Source organism: Eutrigla gurnardus, assembly GCF_963514095.1.
Source record: "Eutrigla gurnardus genome assembly, chromosome: 22".
Taxonomy (NCBI): domain Eukaryota; kingdom Metazoa; phylum Chordata; class Actinopteri; order Perciformes; family Triglidae; genus Eutrigla; species Eutrigla gurnardus.
In genome coordinates, this window is record NC_139933.1 from 9558370 (window position 1) to 9579798 (window position 21429).

At 42.6% G+C, this 21429-nt stretch overlaps 4 protein-coding genes across 5 annotated transcripts; all 4 read right to left on the minus strand.

Moving 5' to 3' along the window:
- Positions 1-1278: 1278 nt before the first annotated feature.
- pgap3 (post-GPI attachment to proteins phospholipase 3) lies at positions 1279-5985 on the minus strand. The gene is made up of 8 exons (XM_084001878.1): positions 5585-5985; positions 4824-4921; positions 4445-4597; positions 4263-4325; positions 3616-3677; positions 3226-3362; positions 2918-3122; positions 1279-2745 (listed from the first exon to the last, which is right to left on the minus strand). Exons 1-8 carry the CDS (start codon positions 5853-5855, stop codon positions 2682-2684), a joined length of 1053 nt encoding a protein of 350 aa, XP_083858004.1. The 5' UTR covers positions 5856-5985; the 3' UTR covers positions 1279-2681.
- Positions 5986-8729: 2744 nt separating this feature from the next.
- mylpfb (myosin light chain, phosphorylatable, fast skeletal muscle b) lies at positions 8730-12033 on the minus strand. Its single transcript, XM_084040154.1, has 6 exons — positions 11915-12033; positions 11286-11384; positions 10040-10220; positions 9858-9936; positions 9720-9768; positions 8730-9621 (listed from the first exon to the last, which is right to left on the minus strand). The coding sequence occupies exons 1-6, from the start codon at positions 11915-11917 to the stop codon at positions 9520-9522; spliced, it is 513 nt and encodes a 170-aa protein (XP_083896280.1). The 5' UTR covers positions 11918-12033; the 3' UTR covers positions 8730-9519.
- A 2115-nt stretch (positions 12034-14148) lies between these two features.
- Positions 14149-17050, minus strand: LOC311033068 (sesquipedalian-1-like). Of its 2 annotated transcripts, none has more exons than XM_084040246.1 (4): positions 16930-17050; positions 16449-16559; positions 15460-15763; positions 14149-14729 (listed from the first exon to the last, which is right to left on the minus strand). In XM_084040246.1, the coding sequence occupies exons 2-4, from the start codon at positions 16527-16529 to the stop codon at positions 14305-14307; spliced, it is 810 nt and encodes a 269-aa protein (XP_083896372.1). In that variant the 5' UTR covers positions 16530-16559; positions 16930-17050; the 3' UTR covers positions 14149-14304. The 2 variants fall into 2 exon arrangements, with proteins under 2 accessions (XP_083896372.1, XP_083896371.1); XM_084040245.1 differs by lacking the exon at positions 16930-17050 and adding an exon at positions 16762-16783.
- A 447-nt stretch (positions 17051-17497) lies between these two features.
- On the minus strand, positions 17498-20136 carry LOC311032716 (uncharacterized protein). The gene is made up of 3 exons (XM_084039698.1): positions 19902-20136; positions 19369-19559; positions 17498-19264 (listed from the first exon to the last, which is right to left on the minus strand). The coding sequence occupies exons 2-3, from the start codon at positions 19556-19558 to the stop codon at positions 18330-18332; spliced, it is 1125 nt and encodes a 374-aa protein (XP_083895824.1). The 5' UTR covers position 19559; positions 19902-20136; the 3' UTR covers positions 17498-18329.
- Between the last annotated feature and the right edge of the window lie 1293 nt (positions 20137-21429).

Sequence of the window (21429 nt, forward strand, 5' to 3'; positions counted from 1 at the left end):
AGCATCTTCATATTTCTCATGCCCTTCACTTCATGGTCACAAATCAGGAGTTGAGGAAGGAAGAATAAACTCTATTCATCTCCAATCTATCCACACTCCCCGCCCACACCAGCCAGGGTCAGAGTCCGACCTACTGCAAGGAGCTATCAGGAAAAAAACAAAAAAGCTACTCATTGAGCCATGCAGAACACAAGTCCTGGGCTTTTCACTCGGTGCTGCTGGTCCTGCTTAAATGTTTGGTTCCCGCAGTCACCGAGGCCTACAAGGGACACAGCCAATTTAGCACTCTGGTTGTTTTCTCAGCTGTAAACTTCAGCTAGATGAATAAAACATGTTTCAGGAGGAGGTCTCAAGTCTTGGATAAAGTTTTCTGGCTCTGTAGAAACATGCCAGTGGTTATATTAGCTATAAAGTTGGAGTCACTTCTTATGTCCTGGAGGCCTGATGTTCACTTTACACCGTCTAAAAGGTTGAGTTTTCAATTACAAAATTTACAGGACAAATTAAGTCTCTTGAAGGGAGGAAAAAAGGACACAAACAAATATTTTTTTATCAGCAAAGAACACTTTTATTTGTTCATTTCTTTCAGCTTTTTTGTGGGGTCAAACTTTAGATGTGAGGTGGAAGATCGTGCACTCAGAAGGGTGATGGTGCACAGGGCAGCAGGCAGGAAGCGGAGGGATGCAGTTTTTAGTGAGAGAGAGAGAAATTACATGATTTACAATCGTGATTCAGGAAACTTATAACAGAGACAAATGAGAAGATTCAGACACTTTCTAATCTGTAGACACTAGAGTACTTTCAGTTTTAAATATGTGATAACATGACATTTGATTTGGTTGTTTTAGCTTATGAGGGGGCCGGTGGACACCGGTTTAGGAATCTCAGTGGCTAAAAACATGACATCAGAGAATATAAACAGTTTTGACTAATAACAATTAGAATATAAACTACACAATCTTTCTTATCTCACATCACCAGTATCTCTGCCATTTCAGTCATCATTTTGCCATCTAAACTATGAAAACCTCTCCATGACTCTCTGTCTCCCACCCCCTTCAAAGACTGTCAGCAAAGCTAAATTTACCCGTCGTCTCACACACATTCACGCAGCAAACCTCTAATGTGTGTGTGTGTGTATCTATATACTGTATAGACCCACACAGGCTCACACATCTTTACAAGAGGATCCAGCACAATCTAGCTCTCTCTCACTCACACACACACACACAGTGATCCAGTTTACAATTGCAAAAACAACACAATGTTGAGTCAAGGCAACGTGTACACACATACTGGTCATTGTTCTCACACAGAAATATGCATGTACATGCGCACACACACATGTAAAGTGCACACATGGAAGGGAAACCGAGGGATGAAGACATACATGGAATGAATTCTGGAGCTTTTGGTGCAAACTCTGAGGAAAAGAATAATTTGATTTTAAAAAACAAACAAAACAGAACATGCTCATTGACAAACAGGTTTGGTACAGTATGTAAGGCAAATGTGGAGGGAAATGCGTTTTTTTTTTTACAAGATGGGGCAATTATCTGCACAGCAGCTATTTGTGTGTGTCATTCAGGGGAACTTTACAGCAAGAAATGCAACCAAACCCAAATAATGGGCATCCAACACCTAAACACTCACCCACACACCAACTAACCCCAGATTTTATTAGAAACTTCCTATCACAGCTTATTTCTTTTACCTCGGTCATTTTCTCCTTCTCCTCACACTAAAAGGCAATCCAGGTGAATGAAAAAAAAATAATTCAATTTTTTCCGATCATCAGGCATCCCAACAAAACTCAAAATCAAGTAATCAAAGTAAACCAGTCAACAGAATACAAACTGGTCACTGACATTAAAACAACCAAGGCAGCTGACAAAAATGAAAATAAAAATTATACTGAAGAGAATAAGAAACAAAAGCAGCAGTGGAAACAATGCAGGCACAAAAATAAAAAGGTGTCATGGTGAGAAAAGGGGGAGGGGGAATCAGCGTCAGCTAGAATGGACTCCAAACATGACCCCCCTCCCCCCCCTCTCTCGAACAATCCACTACTAACCCACTTCACAAGGGGAAACTCTCTGTGTCCGCCAGTCCACTTTTGGCACAGATGGACCGCGACACATGCCGTACCAAACACTGGAGGGTGTGATGGCCTTGCAAGGCGTTTGGTGCCATCTATTGTCGGCAACAGCAAACTGCCATTTGTGCAGAGCTCAATGTGACTTCCAAGAGGCTGGCGAGAGTCAAATCATGGATTCAGGGGATCAATTTCAGAAGCAGCCAAGAGTATTAAAATAAAAAACACAATATGCATCTCAGTCTTCACAGTTTTCTGTGTTGGAACACAAAACCTTTTCCTTCATCCTGTTTTGCAGTTATGATAAATGGCAAAAAAAAGAACTGTAGAGCACATGTCTGTACAAGGCAAAGTTAAGTAGAGCAAGCATCAATCATGACTTAAGAACAGAAAAAAGTATCCCCCAAATAAATTAAAAAAGTTAATAAAAACAAGAGACATGTAAACAAAGTCTGCTTTGATGGAAGTCATAGTGATGTCATGCATGTCATCTGGGGAGCTGGGCTACTTCCGTGTTTGGGTGTCCAGCTGGCCTGATCGGACACGTGCCAGTGTGTAGGCGTGGTGAAGTGGTGATGAGCTCCTCCTACTCAACTTTGACACCCATCTTCTCTGTGTTTAGTAGGTAGAGGCTGTCATCTATCAGGAAGCTGGAGGGAGAATGAAGTGAGGACAATTCATCAGGGATTTATCCTTCACACATATAAGCAACAATATGTTTTCATTTCAAGGCAAAAAGATAATCTTTCTATCTTTTTCAGACACCGTCTGAAATGCTCTCCTTCAGTAAAGCTATGACACAAAGCAGGTGAGTGGACAAACCTGTAGAAAATGAAGTGCACGGGTACGGTGCTCAGGTGCCACACAGCATGAGCATCTAAGACCCACAGCATCGGGGGGAAGTCCAGCAGCTCCAGCAGGGCCAGACCATGGAGCAGCACCACCACCAGGCCGCACTTCCACCAGTATGGAAGGGTCCGCCGGTTCTGCCAGCACCAACACAGCCACCACAGGAGGTTGACCATGCCTTTAAAAGACAAAAAAAAAGGCGAAAAGAAAAATAAGATACAAGCTGTGACTACAACAACCAAATACAAGCTTTAATGGAACTTTTGAGCCATGTGCTGTACCGATGGAGGCGTTAGCAGCCATGTTGTAGCCGTAGTCGAAACTGACAAAGGTCAAGTAGGACACATGCGAGGTAAAGGCCAAGATGAGCAGGACTCCCACCATGCTGGACACACCAGGTCGCCTCAGGCCCAACGTTCTGACGAAGAGAGCGTGAAGAGGAGAACATTTTGCATTTACCGTGAAATAACAGTCCCAGGTGATATTGTTGTCTTTAACTTCTTGACATCATCAGTGACAGAAGTTGAAGTATACATGAACTCATTCTTATCATAAATATAAAAACATAGGACAGAAATGTTAACCAATGAGTCAATGATTTATAGGGTTTATGGTGATTTTTATCATGGGACAAATACATCCCAAATAGGAGTACCTGTTTTAGATCTTACCTGACACAGCACAGGTAGATTGAGTAAAGAATGACCGCTGTTGCACAGAAATAGTCCATTTTCTGGAAGAGAATAACAAAACGATATTTAAAAAAAAAAAACACATTGAAATCAAGTTCAAGAGAGAAAGCTTATATGTTAATGAAAATATACAGCAAATATCTGGAGGGCTTACCCGTAATGGCATTAGGATGCTACTGATTAGCTAAGTTTATAAGCCAATAAAACACAACAAACCCCCCACTAATCTCAGTATGTGGTCTGTCAGTTCAAAAGATAATTTATCAGCTTTAGATACTGTATCAATGCGCTGTGCTCGGCTTATTGTTTTGGTCCACTGGGCTGCAGATTGAGTCCCAACGGATCCCACCAACCATCCATATAAAACAGTGATCACCTGCTGCCGGCTCGCGAGCTGACTGAACATATATCTTTCTCAAGAGTAAGTGGCCCAAAATGCATCTGCACAGTGAGAGAGCATCAGTCACGTAGAGAGAAACAGAACTCTGAAAGGATGCCCGTGATACTGTTTCTGCTGAAAGTGCAATTTTGAAACTCCTTGCTAATGGGAAGGCCATAAAAAAACTTGACAATGCAATGATTCTTTTCATTCACTTTTACAAGTATCTGCAGTGAGCAAGCATTACCTCTGTGAGATAAGTGTCCCGGGTGTGAAACACTGTGGACCAGAACCAGGCGTTAAGAGATACCTAGAGAAACACACACAGGCTCTTGTTAAATACCCATTGTACATTCTGTCATGAGTGTAAAGACATTGTAGTATTTATGTTTTTATTTGTGCCAGGTTCTGTAGTTTTCTCCGTCTCACCAGAGAGAAGGCGTTGATGGTGTGGTACATGGGACTCTGGCGTGGCACCGTGCTCCGATAGCGCAGCAGCATGAGAAGGCAAGCCAGGCCATTCAGCAGAGAGGCCAGGGCAGAAGCCGGCTCCTCAAAACACAGGAAACGCGCAAACGGCCACTACAAGAGAGAGGAAATATGTGACTCACGATTTCACGTTTGACTCAAACAGGTTAAAGCAAAAAAACAACAACACTGGAGCACTAAAGAGGGGTTTGTTCTAATATGATCTACTGGTTTGAGTGAACCGATGAAGAAGCTATTGTGGAGGATAGAACCCATGCGTCCACTTTGGTTACGGTTTTGAAATGAACCCCACATAACGCCGTCTGTGAGAAGCACCAACCTTGCCATGGAACTGTGGGATTCTGTACCCCTCGGCCTGGTAAAGGCCCACCGTGGTCCACATGCACTGATAGCGACAGTCATCGCGACATGTCCAACCTGCAACGCGGGAACAAAGAGAGACAAGCACGGGTCAAAAGGGCCAAGTTCAATTCCACAATAAAACACATCCAGAAAAATGTGTTTTGATTGAGTCTGTAGAACTAAAACATTAGTTGGATGACGGAAAACAACTTTAAAATGTGTTGAGCTTAGGTTTCAAACATTCTCTGGTTGGCTCCTCCAAAATGTTTTCAATTAATTGAGAAAATAATGGTTAGTGGCAGCCCTAAACGTTTGCTCTCCCTGTTGGGAGCAGAAGGAAGCTTCTCAGATTCTCTTTCCCGGTTGGATGAAGGGATATAAATTGCTCGGTCTTTTCAAAAATGTTGTTGTGTTTTGATCTTTTTATCTAACACAATACAACCGTTAATGGTGGAGTTACAATAGGCCTATTGTGACACCTGGCTCTGCCAGAAAAACTGGTTTCAGCTTTCAAGGCTGTTTCGGCTCATCAAATAGTATCACGTTTCATGAAACGTCAAAAAGGACAAAATACACCGCGTTAAAAGTCATAAAGAAGCATCAGAAGAGCACAGCTAACGTTGGTGAGTTAACGCATGGGTGGTTATTCTAACAAAAACAAGATTATCGCCAAGTACACCGTTTAGACCTATGCAGACTGCTAGCAGGCTAAATGACCTACCAACAACAGCAACTCACCTGTCAGCGCCATGTACTGCGGCTGGGCAGACTGGAAGCCCCGTAGCCGAGCTCCGGTGCAGTTGGTCCGGACACACTGCTTCACACAGTCCCGATAAACGGGCTCCTTGTCGCCTTGAGATGCGTGTACCGTGGGCACCGACATCAGGAGCATGACGACAGTGGCCACGGCGGGGAGCCTGACAGATGTGCAGCGGTGTAACGCTGAGGCCATGGTGGTGAGTCTCGACCCGGCGGAGCTCACGAAGGCACGGCGGGACGACGGCGGCATCTACGGCTTCAGCAGCCGACGGTCCACGTTACCACACAGCCATTCTTAGTTAGCGTTGGCAAACCGGGCCTGAGATGCTGTACACTTACAGTGCGGGGTGTCCACTGCTCCCCCGTCCGCTGAACAGAGTCAAGTTCCACACTCACGTATTGTTTCCGGGCGCCTTTTCCAAAATAAAACAGTCACTGATGATCGTTTGTTGACGCTTTTATTTTGGAGTTATAAATCATCGACCTGTACAATATCAGCTATGTGTTGTTTGATCTTTCCACTCAGATTGAATAAACTATCTCGGTTTGATAAGCTTCCTTATTTGCTAGTTCCGGTGCCGATATTTGTAAGCGACATAGTTGTGTACTTATTTTGAAGGCAGAACGTTTTGGTTGTTGTTTTTACTTCCTGTTTTAATGGCAACGTCACTGGGTCACGTGATTCATTGATCTCTTGAGCTTTGCATGCGTTTAAATAAACTGATTCATGGCAGCGCGATATAATATAATATATCTGTATCAATACATCTATATATCTACATGTCTTTTATATATACACTTATAATAATAATAATAATAATAATAATAATAATAATAATAATAATTATTATTATTATTATTATTATTATTATTATTTACAGCTGTATTTTACTCTCAAGTAACGAGATAGTAACAATAAAACACTGATATATAAACATCGATATACTTTATGATGCTACATTAAATGTGTATACTTTGTCAGTCAAGCAAAAGGAACTGTTTTTTTTTTAAATGCCCCCCACACTGTTCATGGACTCAACACAGCGTAACATTAACAGGTGTCCTCCCTATTGTGGAAAATGACTCTCGCTTTGAATAAGTATTTTCCTCAGTGTCATTCATCACCTGTCCCTTCCCACAGCATTTGAAAATGGTTAATGAAATAGCCTTTTATGTAAATCAAGTGGTTCAAAGAAGAGATCTCTACATCACAACATTTACTCAGTTTATTTTAACCCATTTCTTGCAACACAAAGAAAAATGTTACAACAAACTTATTCTTAACAGAAATAAATATTCACACAGCACTCTTTGAAAAATATGTATGTCAAAAATATGTATTCAGATTAAAATGCAGACACATTTTCATTACACCTCAACTGGTGAAATGACCCACACCCACGAAGAAAATAACCATGACAATGATATGAAAATATTGATATAATTAGATCTTGTCCATACAAATCATACCATAAAGAAGTCCCATTAATAAATCAAACTAAGGTTATTCTGACTCAAATACATTACAGCATAACATTTGAAAGGTTTTCCCTTGCAATAGTTTTTTTTTTTTTACTTACTTATATCTCAACTGAGATATCAAACTGTTAACTGTGGTCTATCTCTATGGCACTAGATTGATATATTGTATGCAGCTACAATAAACATGGTGACATATTCAGCTGGGGAACGATCTAAAAAACTAAAAAGCCAAAACGAAGGCTGTTTAAGCTTTATTTATGCTTCCAACATTTTAGCCAGTCCATGTCCAGTTTTCCCAGATTGTACAAATGCAGGAGGAGTGAAACTGTATTTCCTAACAAAGTGATGCCCGTCACTGGAACCAACACAAGACAACAAATGGCTGTCTGATCCATGACCAGCAGACGGGACAGCAACAAAGTTATTATTGGAGGAAAGTAGGAAATAAATGTAAGAACAAGGTTGAGGGTGATGATCTGCAGAGCCTTCTTCTTCTGTGGGTGGACATCTTTTCCTCCAGGTTTAGACCTCTTCAGGGTCCGGAGGATGGAGAAGTCACAAAATCCAATAACAGAGAGAGCCACAACAAAAAGCACGATTGGTCTGACGTCACTCCAAACCCCATCCTCTATAATGGCAGAATATGTTCCAAATAAAGCCGTCACAGTCCAAACACCAACAGCCAACAGGACCCTAGGAGTCAAACTCTTTCTTGCTCGATATGTGACAGGATGAACCACAGCCAGGTAACAGTCCAGACAGATGCAGGTTAAAAAGAGAGGCCTCCCGCAAAAATTCAATGAAAATGAGAAGGACAGAAATCTTTTATATACAGAGAAATTCCAATGTGGCTGGAAATATAGCTCTGATAGAATGATGAACAAAAAAAGCACATCCATGACAGTGAGATTTGACACAAACACGTCATAGGGGGTGAACGGGGTTCCTTTTCTTCCTTTCTGAAACATGTTGAAAAGCACAGCAACGGCTCCAGGAAATCCAAAAATGCAGGAAACCAAAATGGAACTCATCCAGAAGATAATACCCCCGTTTTGTTCTTCACACTTCCAACATACATCATATGTTGCATTAGGGTGGTCAACAAACAAAGACATTTCAAATTGTGATATTGATGTTGATGATAAAAGCACAAACCAGCAACTGAACACACTTCGAGGACTTCAATAAGTATAATGACCAGCTGTGTTTTTTTAGAAAGTTCTCTTGATTTGAATGATGTATACGCCAGCGAATGTTAAAGTGGACAAGCCACACCATCATCACCTGTCACATCTGTCAACAGACATCAATTTGCCAGCCAAATTTGAATGTGTTTCACTGTGAAATCAGGTGGGAAAATATTTAACGTCACGCCATATCATACCTCTGATCAACAAGTGAATGTAGAAGAACCTGGGCTGGATGTCTTACATCTTTTCATCCACAGTGGTGGACCACTCAAAAACCACACACAGCTTTCTTTTTTGCCGTGTTTCCATTATTTTGTCCCTCTGAGAAGAGGGAGGGATGGAGGCTATACCCCATCCAAACTCGCTTTATCATAATACAGTCAACCAGCAGCACTGCAGTGTCGACAACGGCCCCACTTAAACCAACAGACACAGCGTCATACGAAAGATAGTGGATTTTATTTGTGCTTCTTTATTTGTTACAGTCATCGCCATCACAACAACAGGAGAGAAACAGCAGTGAGAGGGAGGAAGAAGAGTCAACAACAAAGACGTTTCACTTTTTGTTCATTTTCTTTCCTGCATCCCGCTCACCATCTTTCACCATCTCTTACACTATTTACATTATTTGTCACTGAAGTTTTCCCCTTTCATCCTGTTTTTATATAAGAGGCCGGGGCAGATTAAAAAGAGTGGGGTCAGCGAACTATTATAGTACAGTATACAGCCACATCCTTCACCATGCGCTCGTCTCTAATGCAAACAAAGGGACAAATCCACTCTGTGTCAGGTTGAGGCTAACAGACACACTCGGGTCAGGCCGCTTTACTTGTTTCAAGTGAAGCGATTGTGCATGCACATGTAGGTATGATGCATGCACTGCTGGCCTCAACACAGTGGGACAGAATGAACGATGAGGGGGGAAAGAAGCAGGAACAAGAGGCAGGGATAGAGATGGAGAGAGAGTTTCAGTGCCACAAGATTATTCTTTTTTATTGAAAATAATCCCATGTCCCCCTGTCGGTACTCACACACAAACAACCCACACAGCCTTCAGTCCTCTCACTGAGTACCTCGATAAAGGAAACAAGTCTTTTCGTAGTGAGCTGGCAAGCGGAAAGAGCGGGCCGGGTGGGGGGTGAAAGTGTGCAAGGAAGCCATGTGATCGGAGAGAGGGGAGCGAGTAGATGGTGGGTCGAGTATGGGTTTGAACGGAGGTAGAGGTCTTGAGAGAGGTGGATTTTACTCCTCCTTCTCCTCTCCGTGTGTGATGACGTAGCAGATGTTCTTGTAGTCCACATTGCCAGCCACATCAGGGGGGAAAGCAGCCCACAGGTTGGTCATCTGCAGGGGGGGGGGGGGGGGGAGACGTAAAAGACATGGTTTACAAGCCTGAGCGACTACAGGCAGAACATGAGAGGGACAAAGACGGATCAGCTCACCTCCTCGGGGGTGAACCTGTCGCACTGGGTGGACAGGAGCTCCTCGAGGCTGGAGAGGGAAAATGGAGAGAAATATATCAGATGGTCTGATTCAAGATTATGTCGCAAAGAGTTCAGGTGGTTGCGATGTGCCCTTACAATTCCTTCTTGATAGAGCCGGTAGCCTCGGGGTCCAGGACCTTGAAAGCGCTCACGATAACGTCCTCGGGGTCAGCACCTAAGAGCAAAAGCAGCCAATTAGTCATGCATTCAAACATGCATTGTGGGGAAAAAATGTAGAAAATAAGACAAAAAATTAGTGAGTGTATGTGTCAACACACCCTTCAGCTTCTCGCCGAACATGGTCAGGAAGACGGTGAAGTTGATGGGGCCGCTGGCCTCCTTCACCATGGCCTCCAGCTCCTCATTCTTCACGTTCAACTGGCCCATGGTGGCCAGCACGTCCCTGAGGTCGTCCTTGCTGATGATGCCGTCTCTGTTCTGGTCGATGATTGTGAAAGCCTGCCGCGGACAGTGAGAGAGGCTGGTCAGTAAATAAAAAACATAACAGATTGGTTCGAGGTTTACCACCTCCTCAGGCGACATTCAGAAGCCACAAACTAAACTGGCGGCGATCAAATAAAAGTGAAATTCTATAGCCTCATGTTTCTCACAAGTCCTCCTCATAAGACTTGCTTATGATAATTATTTACGCGAGATGGCCTGCCAACATTAACATGTAAATGTGGAGGCGCTCTCCACCTCTCGTCCCACATAGCTTGGGTGTAGCACCCGGTGAAACCAAAGATGGCCTTGCAAACCTTTTGGGACTTGGCAGCTGGTCGGCCACTTGTCTTTCTAAGGTGTTAAAATGGTCTCGGAATGTAAGACAAGCCCATTGCGACATTTAAGGAGAAGGTATTGATTACAGCTGTCACCCCCCCTCCCCTCTCACCCCCTTTTGCCTTGTGACTAAATCTGATGACCCTGTCCCCAATGTTATTCCAGCTAAGCTGCTGTCGCCATTGTACTCGCTTTTCTTTATGCCTGGATATGAGGAAAATCAAGACTTTTTAGGATCGAAGAACTAACAATACTAACTAACTCATTTCTCTTTATTATAATGGAAAATTTCTTGAAAGTTTCTCTTTCTATCTCCTAAACTCAATTTAACGATCTACATTTTTTTTTCTCATTCTTTCAACCTTGAATGCGCTCTTTCCTGCTTTGATCAACATTTCTGTCCATCAGCTGTTGGGCTGCATTCCAGTGGGGTCACCGACTGAGTTGTTTTGAGTCTCCGAGGAAAATGACTGAGCCCCCCCTCCCCCCTCCCGATGAAGATGTAGCTGCTGTCATTGGATCAACTCTGATTTACTGTCCTTTCATGCTGATGAGGACATTCCTGCTTTCACGCAGCCGCCTAAGGGAATCTTTAGCTGCCTGGCATTACCTCCGGGGTCAAATATTACACGGAGTCATCAGTGTACAGAATGTCCCTGTTCTCACATGGCCTAGAAAGACCTCCGCATATATACGAACTCCAGAACTTTGGATGTACGCGAGATGTGATGAAGAACACGTTACCTCCTTGTACTCCTGGATCTGGCTCTGCTCAAACATGGAGAACACATTGGAGGATCCACCCTCGCCCTGCTGCTGCCTCCTCTTGGCCTTCTTGGGTGCCTGGGAAAGGAAAAGGTAGAAATACACTTAAAATACTAAACATCAACCAAACAGACTTTACAATAGGTTGCTGTGAACAATAAGCGAAAAAATATGACGGCTGATAAGGATGTCCTACGTGAGCTCAAAGGCAAAAGGGACAATCCTAAATGGTTTTTTTCAGTAACTTGTAGCTAAGATGAATGAAAAATGCCTCAAAATGTATTTCATATTTGCTGAATTTCCAAACAAATCATATTTGGAATCTGTCACACAATTTAGGGTAAAGTACAATTTAATGGCTTTGGGGACCACGGTAATAAACCAGTCATCCCAAAACAATTTGTACTTCGGTACTTCGTCATAGTTAAGATTTGAGATGCTCACGCCAGCAGATAAAGGTTAAGACTGGGTCCAAATCCACCGTTTAGGAGCCTCAGCTCATGGGCTGTCGGTAATCCAGATAGCAAATGTTTCAGTGATGCTTTCATCTCATCAAAGATCCTAGATCCCTAGAGACCGTTCTTCCAAGGGAACATGGCCACACTCACCATCTCTCAAGTTTTTGGGGTTGTTGGTGGTCAAGAAGAGAAGCCTACGCCAAGCCGATGTGACTGACATGTAAGCATCGGACCTTAGGGGCCTTATATACTAGCCCACAGGGGGCTAACTTTAGCCACACCATCAGGTTTGGCAGCAAAACAGAGCCGAGGGAAAGTAAGAGAAAGAGGGAGGAGTGAAGAGGTGGCGGGACGGATCGGCTTACCAATGCTCCGAAATAGGCTTCAGGAGTCTTGGAATGAGGTGAATTCAATGCCAACACACAGGCCTGACTTTGGTGTCATCTGTGGACTAATATGGCCAAACTGACAGGACACACTGAGGGCCAACTGATCTGCCCCAGGAGCCTTCGCCTTCATCTTCGCACACTGATAATCTTTATTGTGGCTATTTTTGGTTTATTTTATATCCGCCACAAGAGAACATAACCCAGCGTACGACGACAAGCTGTTGCCACTTTATTCCCTCGATACACACACACGTATAGAATTAACAGCGATTAACAGCCTCAAGCTGCTCGGGGCGACAACATGCGCTCTCGGATGACATATCCTGAAGTCACCACCTGTCTGCGGGGTAGGTCCGGTCTGAGGTTTGCACCCGGCTATACCACATTAGTGTTTTGGCCAGCAGGGTTTATAAACACTGGAACTTGAAAACAGTCGGCTGATTGATTTTGGTCCGGATCCAACGACGACACGCGACCGCTTGGCCCCTATGAACACTGACCTTGCATCAATGAGATATGTAAACAGTGCTGTAATAGTGACACAGGTGCTGGGATGTATACTGGGTCTAATTTTAACATTCAGTTTATCTGTAGCAGGGTGGTGAACAAAGCCATACACAGTTAGAAAAAACAAAGAAAAAAATTATTTTTCGTAGCACATGCAAGAGACGGTTCCTAATCTTGAACCCCTCTGTAATGGCGGGGCCTGTTAGTGTCTGCTTCAGTGACAATGAGAGTCACATGTGTGATGGGAAACAGCAAATGATGATTGGACTAAATGAGCAGCTTTCCCACCATGGGTGCACTAATTTGGGTTTCTCCTGACTGGTTCCCAGTATAGTTGCTTCAGAACAGGAGAACAGTGGCCCACCCACTTAACTCCATATATGAGCTCCATAGGCTGCTGTCAATCACACCCCTGTACAGCTACGACAGGCGGATCCAGATCCAGAACCAGTGTGAACTTGTATGCCCAAGGGACCAATATACTGTTGTTGTTGTGTGTGTTTTTTTAATAATCCCGGTGTTAATTTTGTCTGATCCAAGATCCTGCCACTGATTATTTAATTATTGGATAGTTATTTGTAGAGCAGCAAGCAAAAATTAAAAATCCTACGTGAAGAAGCTGCAGCGGAGCGGAGACTTCAAGTATGGGCTTGAAGGTGACAGAGGGAGAAAGAGACCAAGCTCTGTCAAAGACCATAAAACAAGACAGCTGTTGAGACTGAAATAGCGCTGCCCCCCCCCCCCCCCCCCCCCACCATTCTATTTCTCAGCCATTTTGACTCTTCTAAAATGTGTCAGACTTCACCCTTCTTGGCCACCATACAACTGCAAGTGCTTTTTTTTTTTTACCCCCAGTCACTGGCCTGCTTTGATATGAAAGTGGTTCAGAAACTTGAATTCACTGGTATATAGACGCATTGGGTAATTAAGTGATCAATACCATTTGATTGCTGAATAACAAGGGTCAGTATCAAACTTCAGTTTAGTATTAAAAACAATGGCTCGCCAAGCAAGAACGCTGGCATCAAATGCCTTGTAATCCTCTTTATTTCATCTCTGAGGTGCTGATTTAAATTTAAATTGTACATTTCTGACATTATTCCTGCAAACTTCTTGTACAGCTGTTTGGACAACACTCAGCATTAGTGTCAAACTAGAATTACAGCCTTGCAGTTGAATGCCTCCACCAATCAATCATTTTGCAGTTTACGTCTGTCCAAAATGTCATAATTTCTTCAGTTTTCTTCTATAAATCTGTGTGAAAATGTGTTTTGTGAGGTCACATCTTTAAGTCCACTGATTAATTAGATCTAGACAGACTATGCAGAGTAAATAAAGATCAATTAGATAGATGCCATGTATGCAGTTAGTGTTGAGTGTCTTTAAAAAGCATGGCGTGTTTTTAAAAAGGCAAGTTGAAGAAATCACTGTAATAAATACAAAGTTTAACAGCATGTCATCATTTATTGACCTTTGGCATCATTTGTAAAAAAAAAATTAACAGTACGCTCTACAACAAATATATACAAATATATCCCAACAACCGATTGTTGCAGTTCTAATTCCTATATATATACAATAGCTTAGCAATGCAACCACATGCATTTAAATTAAGGTTCGGACGTTGTATGCACTTCACACTTCTTATCCAAAATCGATTAAATTTCCGTCTTCAACAACATTATCCGCTTGGCCCCTCTTTGACCAATCAGCAATCAGTTCCTTCACCTCTTTCCCATAATCTTCATGCAGTTGAATGAATTCCTCCCTGGTGCCCGAGCAGCCTCCTAACCACTCCCCCATAGGCGAAGCGGGAGTGTTAACGGGCACCACGTTGGCGTTCCTCTTGGACCAGAGTTTGGGGGATCTTTTACTGGCTGATTTGCTCTGAGCTTGAAGCATCTGAACGGAGCTCAGACCGGCTCCTGCTCCCACTCCCGCCGCTGGATACAGAGGTGGCGTGGAAGATGGCGCGATCTGATAGGCTGCAGCATATCCCGCTTCTGCCGTGTTGATATGTGGCATGACAAAAGGGTTGCCTGGTTCACTGGAGAACTCGCCCAATGCATCTGAGGAAAAAAGCAAATAGGACAAAAAGAGAAATGCATAAATAGCAGATGACGTTACATTAACAGTGAGGCTAAAGCTGCTGACGTTACACTTCCCTCTTTTTGCAGAGTTGTGTTTACCCTTTCTTTCTTGTATTTTACAGTAACCATTGTATTTCTAGGAACCAGAGGATAAAATATGGCTGAACTGTGTGTGTGTTTATATGCACATAAACACTTCAGCTATGACCAGCATCACTCTCGACTTACCACGGCACTTTTAGCACCTTATTGTCAGGCATTTAATGAGACTGCTCCCTTTCTCATTCCTGCCTTAAAAAGATCTCATCATGCATTAAACATAAAAAGGGAAGGGCATTAATTAACTTAATTACATATTAATCACTACTTACAGTGAAATAAACAGTAGACGCATTCAAAGACATGTATTACATATAAACAATCCTGCTATTAAACTAAGCTCATTCATCATAAGTTCATTTATAGCTTACATGTACTGCAGTCAAATGCAACAAAGTGAGTTGAATGAACCTCTTTGGTAAACTTTTAAGTTTAGATTACAACAACACGTGACTTGTTGTGATCACAATGTCTACACAACAGGACGTTATGTACACAGTCTGACGTCGAGGCTGTAAACGGTGATGCCTCACACAGCTGCTCTCTCGAACAAAGGCAGCTCTCTTTCACCCACAGATAAAAAGGGTGTCTCCGCTCGTCCGTGTCTAACCTTTGTACTTTTTCTCCAGCTCCATCACCAGCAGGGACAGGTAGCTGTGGTTGGCCGACAGCAGGGCTTTGATCCAGCTCTCCTGACTGTCCTGGTCCTCGGCAGCAAACTTGTACGTGCGCAGCCCCGGCTCGCTCCACACCAGCGAGAAGGCGAACTGCTCCTCGGACTCGCACAGCTGGACGGTGCAGCCCTCCAGAACAATCACTCCTGTCACGTCCCGGTCGGCCGGCCGGTCCTTGTAGAAGAGGAGGTTCCCCTTCAGCACGAACCAGCGCTTTTGATAGGAAGTCTTTATCTCGCCCTGTGTAACAATTGTGCCATCTGTGGTTAACTGACACATGTACAAATAGCTCTTTGACTCAATTTCTTGCACAATAGTTTGGTGAAATAAGTAGCTTACAGGGAAGTCAAACGTTCAATGTTTTATGAAATTCACCAAAATTAAGTAGACTTTATTGTTTGTGTTTCTATGTATTTAGAAATTTTGAAAGCTGTATGGACAGCCTCCCAGATAATTCAAGCCGTTTATTCTGTCATTACATGTATTTTTTCTGACTTTATTTAATTGTTCTACTGTAATGTTTGACTCTAAATGGACCATTATTTACTAAATGATCATCAATCTTTATTGAAGAAGACTTGAAATTAGACATTGTGACCATAAAGGTAATAAATCAAGTGAGAAGTAGGGTCATTTTCATGCAATCATACTTCTTTTTTCAACCAGAGGAGTCGCCCCCTGATGGCCAGCTGAAAGAATGCAAGTTTAAGTCACTTACGGATTGGCTTCGCTTTTCAGAATCGGAGTTCTGCCTGCTTTTAACTTACTTTTCCTGTGTAAAGCACTTTGTACCTTTTGTATTGAGAGCTGCCTCCAAATAAAAGTTATAAATGTGCTAAGTGTTGGGTGTGTTTAATTATTAAATTGAGGTAATTAAATTTTAATGATTGTTTTTTTTCTTTCTTTTTATATAAAAGCGTAATACCTTCTTCTGGAGGTACCCTTCTTTGTCCACTGGTGAGGCGCAGGATTCAAAATAGGTGACAACTTTCTCATCAATCTTCATTTCCACATCACAGGCTGCTGTGAGCTGAACCTGCAACACAGATGAAACAACAACAATGTGTTCGAGGCCACTTCCCCATCTCTCGCTGCATTGTACGTGTGTTTATTGTGAACTAATATTAACGAGCTTAATGTTTTAACACGCCAAACACGTTTGAAAACGCTCCAGAATATGCTGCGTTTAAAAAAATGCCGAGTAACGTGTATATTAATTGGAAACATGCCAAGCCGACCGCCATTAATAACTCGCCAACTGTTTTTTAAAGGCGGTAACGTCTTTTACAGTCCGAGTGTGCGTCTCTGCCAGACTCGGGAATTTCGGTTCCCGTTTTTAATGTTAAACTTTAACCTGAGAGAAACAGTGAGCCACGCCGTGTCTCACTTCCACTTGTTTTACTAACCTTTCAGAAGTGTGTAACGTCGTTGTTTCCTCCTCCTGGTGTGTGTCAATCACTTCCTGGTAGCCAAGGTGACTGAGCGCAGCTCCACGTCACAGCCTGAATCGAAACGTACCAACAGCTTCAGCCGGAGGAAGCGCCGAGGAGGATGGATCCTCTTTTGTTCATCATTGTAGATGCTAAACGCAACAATACACTTTTACATAATGCATTCCTTGAAAGAAAAAAAATGGAGGAATATATATATATAATATATAAAACATATAATGCACTTCAAAATTCTACATAATATCGTACAAATGTATATTTCTCCAAATGTTTAGATATTGAAAATGTTTTTCATCTTTAACACATTTGACCATTATACATATTTAACCACTTTCTAGATAAAAAAAGGTAATTAAACTGTGTGGTGAACTCTTCTGTATGTATTCTTCTTATTATTCAAGCAACTTATTTGACCCATAAACAAGTTAAACAATAAAGGGAACTTAATCAATGCAAAAGTCAATAGCTTTATTATTAAAGCGTTCAAAACTAAGCCGCTTGTCATACAAAACAAAATTAAACTAAAAACTGCACTTAAGCAATTCTGTGGCTGGTCTGGGGGCCCCGTTCCAAAATCTGGATTAGGATTTGAAGAGTATATATTTTGCTCACACCTTGCTAAAAAAAATAAAAAAAATGTTTTGACCAGATTACTGCTGTACCTGTACCTGTTAGTCCAGCATTTTATTCATTTATGTTGTATTATTTGACTTTCAAAGAAAAGTCATTCACTTAACCATTTGTTGAAGTAATAAATTAATGTAATGTTTTGCTGTGCAAACTATAATACTGGCTTTTATCCTCAATAACTAAATATGGAATAAATATTATGAGCATACAGCAGACAATCATGCCATCCAGATTTAAAGTTTCAATAATTGTGTTCAGCATTTACTTAATTTACATGAGAGCTCATTCTACACATTATTAAAAGATTTGTGTAACACTGTCACTTTAAAATGTTGAAACCGGCTCTTTAGACCAAAGGATCAAAAGTTAAGTCCAAAATCAATGCTGATTGTTGCAGCACAGTAGAAATGCACCAAATACAGCTTTATAAAACGTTAAAATGTTCCTTCTATATTGTCTGACACATTACTGATGATGCTAAATATAATGCACGATTTACTCATGTCTATCTAAGAACCTGCACACACGCACACACGTTTGAACTCATCCTGGCTGCTTAGATCTCTTCCCAGGTCGAGGTTAGGCCCACACTAAACTATTTGTACTCATAAGAATGATAGAGGTGTAACTTTCGCTGCATTTACAGATACAACAAAGCTAACAGGCAAATGAGGGAGATGCCACAAAGTCCCGACATCTAATAGTTGATATTTTGTCCAATACAATCATTGCTGTTGCTCCCGCCACACTTGCTGCAACTGTAAAATCTCTCCGATGTGGATCTTCTGATGTCTTTTCAGATTCTCCCCCCGACTGAAGCTCTTCCCACACTGGTTGCAGTAGTATGGTTTTTCCCCCGTGTGGACCCTCTTGTGTTTTTTCAGGTCTCCCGCCTGACTAAAGCGTCTCCCACACTGTACGCAGCCATATGGCTTCTCTCCCGTGTGACTACGCTGGTGGATTCTCAAGTTCCCAATCCTGCTGAACGTCTTTCCGCACACGACGCACACGTACGAGTCATCTGTCCTCAAGTGGTCCAGCCGCATCTTTGCAGCCCTGTTCGTTTTTGCGAAGCCATGCCTCCTTGGCGTGGCGTGGTTTGAGTGGGCAAAGGCACATCCGTAAGGATCGGCGTCGACTTGTGGCCCGTTTGTCTCAAGGGAGCTCTGGCGAGAAGAGTTGCAGCTTAAATCTACGCATCCACTATATTGCTCTGGAAGAGACGGTGGCTCTGATATTGTGCAGTCTGTTAGATCCGTCTCTATTTTAATAACTGCCAGGTTCACCCCGAGTGAAGAACTGGAGTGAGAGGCACACGCATTATCGGATGAGACAGCGGTGATATCCTCCTTTGCACTGTGTGAGGTGTGGACCGCCGTTGCCTCCTGAATAATGTGCATCGCCTCCTCCGGTTGTGCTTTGCAATGTTCCGTCGCTTGTGCCGAGTCACACTCAGCTTGCGATTCAGTGGTATTGTAGCTGTCCTGTGGTTTTAATTCCTGCTTCACATCGTGGTCAGGTTTGGGGCTGATTATCGGGTTATATTCTGTGAGAGGGAGGTCTGAATCCTGCTTCAAAGTAAGCCCCGCAGCATCCTGCTGCTGATTCTGCGTCTCTTCTTCTTCTTCTTCTTCATGTAATAGACTTGTAGGTAGGACAGCTGTGAAAAATCAAGACCAAAAGAAAGAAGCGTTGTATTTTAAGTAACTTGTGAATAACAGGATTATTTATCATGATTCAAGGAAATTGGACTAGTTTCCCCACCGATAGTCTCTCTCGTCGTCTTGTCTTGAAGCTCCTGCAGCCTCCTCTTCAGACTTTCGTTCTCCCTCTGCGTTCGGGCAGTTTTCTCCTGGTACTCTGACACCGTCTCCTTCACCGCCACCAGAACCTCCTGCACCGCTTCAGCCAGGAGCTTGGCCACACGAGCGTTCAAACGTTCCAGCTTAGACATCCTGAAAAAAAATCAGCAACAGGGCAAGAAATTACACACAAGAAATTGCATATCCCATGTACTGTTGCAATAAAAGGGGATGGATAATGAATATATGGATATAAAGAAATTAACTATTTGTCTGGACAAGGACAGTTAAATTATCTAAAAAAAAATGATATCCCCATCCTAATTCTACATAATCTGTTTACATCTTCTCCATGTTAAAGTTTTGTTTGACGTTGACTTCGTTATGGACAACATTAAACTACCTGTAATTAGACAATATTAACACCAAAGCGAAGATGTGTCAAACACGTGCTTAATGACGCTGTCCTCTAGCTAAGGATGTGTACAACTGTACCTGGAAGCCAGTCGTAGAGCGACTGAACGTTACATGTAACGTCGATAGCTAACGTTAGCTACATAAGCTAACTCCAATCGTTATCGTTTTCTCCTGAGAACTTCCAACAAAAACGCATCACATGGTTCCTGTGTCCGCGAGACGTCCGGTTATTTTCCAGCCGACTTAAACCATTAAAAAAAAACAATCCAAAACTATAGAAAACGGAAACAATATTACAAAGCACAAATCGCAACGTAACTCGCCAAACACCGGAAGCAGATGCTGAATCACAGCCACAATCAGGTGATGGATTTCAAAATAAAAGTCCGAGTTTAACGTGTAATCATTTAACACATTACATCTGACCTCGAGCAGTTAACTTGACCTCCGACTGAATTTTTCTGTTGCAGCTTACAACACTTACACACTTCTATCCAAGTCATAAGAACAGAAGAGAACAATTTAGTAATAACCAAACTAAAATGGCCAACCTCCATGCTTTAAACTAAGTATTCAAAACAGTGTTATTTAGCCTGTAATTAAGTTGTATACCTTATATGGTGTTGTCTGTAACCTTACCTATGCACCATTCGCTTGTAACCATCCTCAAGTACATACATATTACCATACACGCAAAGGTGCACAGATTATATACAGAAATACAAATATTCACTTAATCACATCAAAGTTTTATATTTCTGTACGACCTTAACTTACAACAGGGTGCTACTTAACCTCTGGATGCCATTTAAACTCATAAGTTGTTTGGCTGGCAACACTGGAGGGCAACTGGAGTGGGGGATTAAAGAGCAGACTCCCTCTGGAAGCCGGCACGGAAACTTGAAGTCAGGACAATTGGCTGGGACCAGAAGATTTGTCTCTGGCACGGGTTGCTGGATTTCAGGAAACTGGAGGTCAACCAGGACATCAGCGAGGAATGTGACGGAGTCAGGAGCCTATGGAGCAAGGCCACGAAGACTTGTGGGCAGCGAGGGCAGCCAGTAACTGATAACCTGGCCGTAGATAGGGCAGCCCAGACAGGAAATGCTGCTGCCCAGCGGGAACAGGCAATTGCTGAGGAGCAGCAGGGACAGGAGATTGCTGCACCCCATCAGAAACGGGTGTTGGCAGTATCACAGGAAAGAAACAGGGAACATATGCTGGGACCCCCAAATTAGTTAGGTATTTCTCCACTGTCACACTTCACAACTGCACACATGACACTGCAGGTCAACTTCACTCCCAGAAATTCAAATACAAATAAGCATACCAGAGTTTTCAGATTCTAGTGATTTGCATTTCACTCTAAAACATCCGCCCCAAATAAAATGTCTTAAGTATTATTATGCCTATTCAAGATAATCTTGAAGTGGGATATGTCAGCCTCAAACTGACACGGACACTGAAAGTAAGACGACACAACTTTGTGCGTGATCATAGTGAAGAAATCTTGTTGACACTTTACCATAGATAAGTACCAAATATTTAATTTGGAAATCGGAAAACAGTACGCCAGAAACAGTAGGGATTAGATTGTGCTTGATAC